The sequence below is a fragment of the Nelumbo lutea genome, chromosome 1, assembly GCF_056320005.1.
Source record: "Nelumbo lutea isolate HS-2025 chromosome 1, American lotus-T2T, whole genome shotgun sequence".
Lineage (NCBI taxonomy): Eukaryota > Viridiplantae > Streptophyta > Magnoliopsida > Proteales > Nelumbonaceae > Nelumbo > Nelumbo lutea.
In genome coordinates, this window is record NC_142684.1 from 82,976,405 (window position 1) to 82,985,625 (window position 9,221).

General features: G+C 36.3%; 1 protein-coding gene across 2 annotated transcripts; it reads right to left on the reverse strand.

Moving 5' to 3' along the window:
• Positions 1-426: 426 nt before the first annotated feature.
• Positions 427-7,994, reverse strand: LOC148875756 (secretory carrier-associated membrane protein 3-like). Of its 2 annotated transcripts, none has more exons than XM_088965273.1 (12): positions 7,271-7,994; positions 4,902-5,018; positions 4,728-4,790; positions 3,951-3,984; positions 3,702-3,824; positions 2,618-2,680; positions 2,423-2,516; positions 1,962-2,007; positions 1,804-1,871; positions 1,355-1,403; positions 950-1,015; positions 427-830 (listed from the first exon to the last, which is right to left on the reverse strand). In XM_088965273.1, the coding sequence occupies exons 1-12, from the start codon at positions 7,325-7,327 to the stop codon at positions 744-746; spliced, it is 867 nt and encodes a 288-aa protein (XP_088821399.1). In that variant the 5' UTR covers positions 7,328-7,994; the 3' UTR covers positions 427-743. The 2 variants fall into 2 exon arrangements, with proteins under 2 accessions (XP_088821399.1, XP_088821400.1); XM_088965274.1 differs by having other exon boundaries at positions 2,423-2,474; positions 7,271-7,931.
• Between the last annotated feature and the right edge of the window lie 1,227 nt (positions 7,995-9,221).

The following is a 9,221-nucleotide window of genomic DNA, read 5'->3' on the forward strand; positions in this document are numbered from 1 at the left end:
CAACCTTATAGCTTTACATATTTACTTAAACTTACCTTATACTTTTCAATTTTACAAAAAAAAATCTCATATTTTAAATTTATTTACTTAATCAACATTTTATTCCAAAAATACACTTAACACTTTTTTGTACAAAAAAACAAATTTGAACAAATATAACCAATAGAGTGATTGACCGTGTCTTGTTGGGGGCAAAAAATATTTTTATTTTTATTTTCTTTTGAATAAATTTATTTAAATGAACATTAGGGTCGATACTATCATTTTCCACTATCTAATGGAAAATTGACTAAATCCATTGCAAATTATAAGTAGTGATTTAGTAAAATACAAACTATAATATAAATTTTAATAAACTCATGAAACTATAGGGGTGTTTTAGTAAATGAGTCCCCCCTAGTACCAACTAAAAAGGAGAATGTAGGGTAGAAATAAATCAACCACTGGGAGATTTAGATTGACAGTGAATCAAAGGCAGCAAGCATGTCAAAAAATGATTTGGAAGAAACCGCAATCTGCAATTCCTCCAATACAAAATCAAAGTTCACTCTTTGCAATACGTTCCTATCCACATTGAAATCCTCCAGTAAAATCCTAATCCTAAGAAACAAAATTAAACCAAAACAAGTTATGTAACATGTGGGAAAAGCCCGAGCCAGCACGAGATTTCTCCCTCTGCTCCCCCGTGGTCAAGGGCACAATGAATCCACAATATATGCATGCTTCATTCTAATTATGCTATGTCATATAGCTGCTCTCATGGCTCCTCTTGCAGCCTCACGCCTCATCTCTGCAGCTTTACCACTACCTCGGAAATACATGTATACTTGCTGCAAAAAAAAAAAAAACAAAAACAAAAACATAAAAAAAACAAAAAAAAAAGGAAACACAGTGATTAAGTGTGTTGACATAAGTGGAATTGGGGCTAGAGGTAATAAAGAAAATGGACCTGAATGACCCAGACGCTCATCAGTGATTCAATGGTAAATAATGCAAATCCAATGAAGTAGAAGACCTGCAAGTAAAAAAGCATACTGCTTAGTAAGGTCAAGGATTCAAACCAGGAAAGATTCTATAATTTTGGCACTTGATGTTAGATGATAAAATCCAAGATTGACAACAAAGATCATAAAACCATTAAAGAACTATTGCAGAATCATCTGAGTGACAATCAATTCCAAATTATTTCAAATGACCAAGATTTTTAGCAAAATTATAATGTAAAAGCTCATAAATCCAAGTACTTATTTATTATTTATATATAGTCAAGAACGGCAGCTTAATTACTGTTGGGACTTCCTCTATAGTACGTGCATAGTTAAGATAATCCACACCATAGAATACAAAAGCTTACCCCGACCAAAGCCTTTCCACTGATAAGATCTATTGCGGGCAGGATACCTCTGTTTCACAGGATTACACAAGAAAATATCATTAGTAGGGTATAAAAGAAGATTCCAACGAGTCAATCTGTCCTTGTTCTTCGTGCCTCAACAGCATCCATTATTACAAGTAAATATTTATGTCTTAACAGCATCTACTATTATAAGACCATTTGATTGACTTTCTCATTCTTCAGAAAACATGTAACAATTGTTTTTAACACTTGATGCAACATATATGGTTATGTGGAACTGCGACTAATTCATCAGCATGATAACCCCTCTCCCTATCTTTGGCCTTAAGAAATTACTATATTGGAAATTAGAAACCAACACATCTGCTGATGGCACCATAAATTTCTTTTGGCTAAATACTACTTTATATCTTAAAGGTCATCAAAATTCACAAGGGTGAACTTACGTGAGAGATTTCCCTTTGAAAATAATGGGGGGTGCAACAGCAGAAAAGATACAAAAACCAATGTGGACCTGTCATCATAAAATGAAGAATTATGAGTTAGGCATCCTGTGTGCAATTTGAAATGTAGAAAATTGATCCACAATAACAAAATAACTTACCAAGTAAAATAGGAAAAACCATCCAAACTTCAATGCACTATCGGTCCTGGAAAGAAAAAAATGGATTATTAGTGCTTGTTCTGTGATTACCTAAATATACCATTTCATATAATATCTCACCAAAAGGAAATTAAAAGCATAAAGTAAATAAGTTATGGAATATGCAGATGGACCATAAATATGGCCAACAAGGAAAAAAAACTAGGACGTCAATGACATAAAGCACATGAAATGCGAATCTCTGGACTACTCAAAACATGGTTGATATCTAAGGCTTATGCAATCGTCCAATCAGGCTAACTCTTAGCTAAGTAGTGGGTCGCACCAGGCTAAAACCCTTTTTAACTTTAGAGCTAGTTATCTTACAGGCCTTACCTGTGCTTACAGGTTTCAGAGTTTTCATTTGGCTTAATGATATACATAAACATAAAGTCTCAGTTAAACATAGAACTAGTACGTACCTCATAGCACGATAAAGAGGACGGTACCAAAGCACATAGCCTCCTGGCACTCCTGTTATAAAATAGATAATAGATAGAAACCAAATTTTTACACCTAAAAATATCCAAGATATAGGATCAAAGTCAGACAACATAAAGTGATAAATATGATCCATAATAAAAAAATATGAAATAGGTTTAACTTTCCAAACTAACCTTCTCCTTTAATCCAGGCCGTGGTAACTGCTACAATATTCCACAGAAGACAAGCAAACAACCCTGCACAACATCAAAAGATAAATTATGTAAGTAGCCCTGTTTAACAGAAAAACCTTTATAAATTCAGGTTTTTTTTTTGAGCAATTCATATTAAAGCTAATCAGATGCATAACGACAAGAAATTCTTTTCTGTTTTATGGGTAACACAATTTTATTAAGAGAACAAGATACTGTAGCTGAGGATCACTACAAATGGGGAGGACCTAGTGAAAGACCAACTAACCTCCCAAAATAAACCTAGCGAAAGACTTGAACCCACATTTTCACACTTGTCAGCCCAATATTTTACAATTACACCAAGCAATGACCTCCTAAGTAGAGATTCCAGAAGAAAACCCCCAAAAAATTCAAGTCAAATTACAAGAATAAAAAGCTTTATATTTCGATTCAAGAATCAAGAATCAAGAACCATATGAGATCCTATTATTAGTTGGAATCTAATATGCATTGTGTTACTTAGAAATCAAAAGAAAAATCAAAGGAACTTCCCAAATTATCACATTTCGAGCCTGTTGTAAAAATCAAACAACACCTAACAGATGATCTCTTCACTCATATTTTTAGTTCAGTCCAGCCTCTATGCAATAGGACTGTTCAAAAGTTTAAATAATCAGAAGTTTGATACGTCATTTCGTAGTTTATTATCCTATTTAACTGAAAGCAGAACTTCCTTATGGTAAACTAATTAGAAGAAAGAAAACGTTTGTAAATAGACCCGTTTTATGATCTAGCAGAAAGGATATTAGAGTTTCTACCCTTCAGGGTTAAAGAGGGGCAAACAAGTTTAGATCCAAAGAAAGGCCAGTTCTGCATGCTTTGGTTCTTCAACTATCAAGAGTAGTCAGCAGTGAAAGAGATGCCCTTTATGCATATAATATCTATAAATAAACCCTTAAATCTCTATGTAAAAATCAGTGCTCACTAACCAAGGGAATGTAAAGTCAGCTAATCTTCAATTTTTCTTCTGTGATAAATCCTTCAAAAATAGCTTGAAACATTTAAGAGAAAATATTGATGATACCTAACAATGATGTAAATGCAACATACTGCAACTTTTGTAGATGGAGTGGTATTTCATTTGCAATGTCATGATGAATAAGGGGGAAAAATGGCGGCCAGTTTTTCTCCTCTATAACAATTCCAGCTGTGAAACAAAATAGAGTATCCAAAAACTGTGGGTTAGAAAGAGTACTACCAAGATATCAGCCTCGTCAAATGCTAAATCATATATCAATTTTAAGTGTTACATATAGAATAGAGTGAGAAGTACCTCGTGCTATAGCATCCTCCCTTCTTTTAAGTTCCTGCAAATCATTGAAGAGCTTATTAGAGAAGAACTTCAATTATTTTACTGTGAAAATTTAAACGAAAGCTGAAGCTTTTTCATTTGTACTTTTAAACAGCAGTACTTGGTGATACAACAAGATGAAAATTGTATAATCCAACGGAACCTCTCCAATTCATGCTTTCCTAATTAAAGCTGACGATACCCCCAAGCATGATCAACCATGCTACAGTTAAAGGTCCATCCATCTCCATGATATGAATCAACTTTGGTTATTAGTACTCTTCGCTGCTCTCGGAGTGCATTCAAAATTATAGGATGCGTGCATCCTTTTTAATGAAACAGAAAAGTGAAGCAACTCCCAAATGCATCCCCAGAAATGTTTATAACAGATATGAAAATGGTCAAATTGAATTAGCTTTGGAACTAAGAGCCGCTTTCTTTAGAGGGAAAAACTGCCTTTCTAGAGTGCCCTCATGAGTCACAAACAAAGTGTGAAATGCAAACATTAATGATCATTAAAAGAACATATAGAGATCGTTAAATTGTTTGACATATAAAGATCATTAGAACCGCATATATACTACAGAAACAAGTATCCTTTTTAAAACAATAAATGAATGCAATTCATAACTTCATACAGAGACACCAAAACTAGTTAGAATTTCATTAGAAACAATGAAACTATAAAATATAAGTTTATTCATCAGTTCCATGAAATGTCCATGAATTCCATCAATTTGCAGTAACAGCAACAAATACCTGTTCCCTCTTCCTCAGTTCAGCCTCCTTAGCTTCAAGTTCCTTCTCCCTCCTTTTTAAATCCTAAATTTGCACCAAAAAAAAACATTTGAGAAAATAAAATATATGCTTACAACAAGACAATACATAGCACACATGATATGATCTCTTCACCTTCCAGAAAGTTGCACTTACCTTTTCTGCGTCAAGAGGAATATCAACTGTTGCACCACGGCCATAGCTGAAATCTGCAGGTTCAGGAGGAAGAGGTGAAAGCCTTGAATTTGTTGCAGAAGGAACATTTCCAGGACTCTGGATATCTCAGCAAGATAGTTATGTCAGACATTGACAGTAGAAGCCACAACAACAACAATAATGACCAGACAAAAATTAGTGAATCATGCAAGAAAGCAAGTACATTGTCATTGAACTAAAAATGGGGTAATGATCATACAGCAAACTTATAATATTAAAATAGAGGAGCCAACCTCAACCACTCAATGGAGAAACATACTTTGATAAATAAATTATCATAAGGGAACTCGTGAGATAAATCAAACACACAAATGGATGTTCACATACATGCTATATGGAGCTAAAATAGAAGGCACTCTTCAGTCAGAGCAGCCATACCCATATTTTTCATAAAACATCAACCCAGATTCTTCTTTTGCAGATTAGATAGGCATGACATGAGTAAATTTTTGAATAAAATGGAAAAGAAAAAAATAGTATAGGGAAAAGATTAGTGTTGGGAGGTTTAAAGTATATAAAAAAGGAAAGGGCATAAAAGGAATTAAGTGATTTTACTAGATAAAAGGGAAAATTCCATAAGGCATAATAGGAGTTCAAATATTTAATTAGACAAAAAGGTAGTTGACCATCAAGTTTCCTGCAATTCATTCTGTTTGTACAAGATATTTTTCTATAGATAAATTAACGCACTTCAAGGCAATTTGAAAGGATCAGTTTACTGTTGTAAAGGGCTCAGATATCACTTTACAGACTTCAATTTCAACTAGGAAACAAACTAGAAACAGCTCCTAACTGCTTTAAAACTAAAATAAATCAGTATGGACACTCAAAATATCAATAGCCCGTCCCCCTACCCATAACCCCACCCCCAACTTTAACTGCTTGTCATTTTGACAACTCCTGTTGCAAAGGCCTGGTTTGTATTTCTTTTTCTATTATCATGTGATTTGTAGTCATTTGAGATTTAATTGTCATTGATGCTCGGATTTATACGAGTTTCCCTAGTGTATCCATGCATATCTTAATTTTTCCACAGTATCATGTGTTTCTAGAAGACATCCCACTACGTCTACTAAAATCATCTTTCCAATGCTTTCATGATACTTTGAACCTTGCCAGGCTCACACCTCACACTCCTAAAACTCGTGGTCACTTGTCACAGACAGCTTGCATTGACATTAATATAAAAGACCTCCTATAACCTGCAAAATCCATTTCTATCTCTTTTCCACCATTACAAATCAGCCTATCCATCAGCTTCAACCTCATCTACCAGAACTATATCAAGCATGAGAGCACCAAACTTTAAACCATGATATCACAAATTGACAATGCGAAACAATGAGAGGCTAATGAGATCTAAATGTCCTTAGGAAACTTGACTGATCAGTCTAAGAAATTCCAACAGTATAGTCATCCTATTTACTAATTTTTTCCAAAAAAAAAAGCAATTAACGATACCCAGATATATTTGCAGGGATGCTTTTACTTGCTATCCAACACCTTGTCTAGCTGTCCTTATATCTAGGTAACAAACTGCATCACATGACCATTTCCTAAGCCATTATTGAATAAAATGAATCAACAAAATGAAGGGTAGCCATGAATTCAAAATGTTCTGCAGATTCCAAAAGCGCATTACAACTCCTGCATAGATGGGGGATCATGATTCAAGCAATGGGTTCTATAGCCATGCAGCATTCTATAGTTTCCTGAGAATTATTCTTTCTAGTTGTTACGAGAATAAAATTTACCCAGCTGAGGTCATCACATGGGCTGTTTTCCAAGTTATACAAACACAAGGAGTTAAATTAACAGGAAGTAGAAGGAAAAGGTAAGCAAGCAGAAAAAACCTTCTTAAGCGATATAAAGGCCAACCAATGATAACTAAAACCAATGCATCCATTTAGAGATTTATTGGTTACAGATGAGATGGACTAAATCCCATGAGCACCTCAAAATGCATAAAGAAATCATTATGCAAATCGTAAATGTGAATTTTCATACCATTACTTCATTCAACAGATAAAACCAAACACGGCAACCCGATCTTTGAGAATTCAGGCGAACAAACACAAAATCCACCCTGTTTTTCTTCTATGGTCGAAATGTAAACATATATGAAAGAAATCACAGGAAATAGAACAAATGAAACATCCAGAAAGGTAAGGTGCCAACTTATCGAGTCCAATGAATTCGAATTTCACAAACAGAATCAAAACATATAAAAGAACCAAAAAGAAGTGCAGAATAGAAAGAAAAGATAAGGAAAAAAAACGATAAGCCAAAGACCGTTGTTACCAACTTACCGCGAACGGATTGACATCTTCCTCCTCGAAAGGATTTGGATCATAACGGCCGGCCATTAGAGGAGATACTTAGAAAACAATCACCGGTGTTGGAAAACAAAACTGAAGGTCTGGAGATTCAAAAGAGCGAAAGAAACAATTCTAAGATCAGATTTACAAGCTATGGCCTCTTCTGATCCTTTCCCAGGTAACAAAATGAGAAGGAGATGAAGAGAAATATGAGGAAAGATTTGATTTCGGTCGTCACTACGCTTTGGAAATGGAATGGTCCGAATGGATGATTTTCCTTTTGTTCTGTGTGAATTTGTTTTTTGTTTTCTTTTTAGGTGTAAGAAAAAAATAAAATAAGAAGAAGAGAACCGGGAAAATCCCAACTGTTCGCGGGAGAAGAAGAAGCCCAAATTCTACAAGCCTCGAGTCTCAAGTCTCATGTGACCCTTCTCCTTTATATGACAGGCTCAGGCAGCTTATGTGATCAGCTGCATCTGTTATCACAAATTTACAGCAAAATATTCCGATCGGACAATGGTTTTAATGACAAAAGGTCAAATACAACGAAAAGATGCCATTTGATTGGAACGTAAAGGTGAAGATTCCGATAGAATGAATGTTGTGCAGAGTCTGTTTGTTGGTCTTAGTAAAGGAAAATATTTTGTAACGCAGGTGTCGTAGTTTGTATGTAGACCCATTAATATTTGAATAATGAAGTGAACGACGAGAAGTGGGGTTGCTTTTGAACACGAGTACGACTTGACTTAACGAGGTCGAGGTGTGTGATATTGTGTATGTTGACCATTTGTTTGCGTGAGACATGTATTGGGCTTCTAGAATAATCCAGATATAGAGAGCTCTATGTCCGCTTTTAACAAATCCAAAACGAAAACGAAAACAGGGCTCACGTTCAATGTAGGACCCATGACCCCAATTCCCAACAATATAGCTGCGAACCCATTTTAGTGATTAGAGATTAGTCTGGTTTGGTTGCCGCTAACTGCTATTATTTGATTCGGACCGTTTAACTTCAAGCGATGTGTTGTCGGGCGACGGTATCCTAATTCGACCCGACATATGATGGATCCGATATGCAAAACATAGATTCGAATTCCACTCCTTTACAAATCCGGATATTTGATTCAAATCCAATTGGATTGAAAATTTAAGTAAATATAAGATAATTGATGCTGTTCAATATGAGGTATTGCATGAATTGAGGAAAGCAATTAGATAGTCTTTGCTGGTAGGGCAGGGCCGAGCTACAAGGACAAAGTCGTACTTCAAGACCTGTGATTAAGGAAGAAGAAGTCAGAGACCCGAGGAGTTATCCCCGGGTATGTACTCTGGCGCTCAAGTCAGTAAGAGGTGGTAAGTGGTCGGGCCGAGCTATAAAAATGCTGGTCCAAGCTAAGTGGTAGTGTAGGTCTCAGAAGTTGTGATCCCTTACCTCGAGCATGGAATACCTTTTTATAGCCGAAGATCCGTGTTCTAGTCGAATTGGGCCTTTAGGATTATCGGGATGAGGTTAGTCGTTGAGGCTTTTGGATAGAGTTCTGATGGAGCGCGATCCGGTCGGTCTTAGCTGTCTGCTGCCTTGCTTCCGAACGGGGTAGCAGGGAACCTGAAACGGAGGAGATGGGAAAGCTCCGGGGGGAACCCGGTGTAGAGGCTCCGAAGCTCAAGTTAGAATCTTTCAAAAGCAAGGTAATACCAGATAGCGCAAAGTTTGCATACCTCCGTTGTCGGGGGGCAGGGGGCTCTTATAGTCACTTCGTGTACTCGTCCCGAGGCCCTTGTCAGATCGGGTATGATTACCCTTGCGCTTGTCAACTCGACCGTCGTCCCTTCTGCTGAGACAGAACCGTCACTGCCTAACCATCTAACTGGAGATGGCGGCGTCAGTGGCGGTGGCAGGTGGCCGTTTAGAGTGCTGCTGCCAAACGTCAGATCCCAAGTC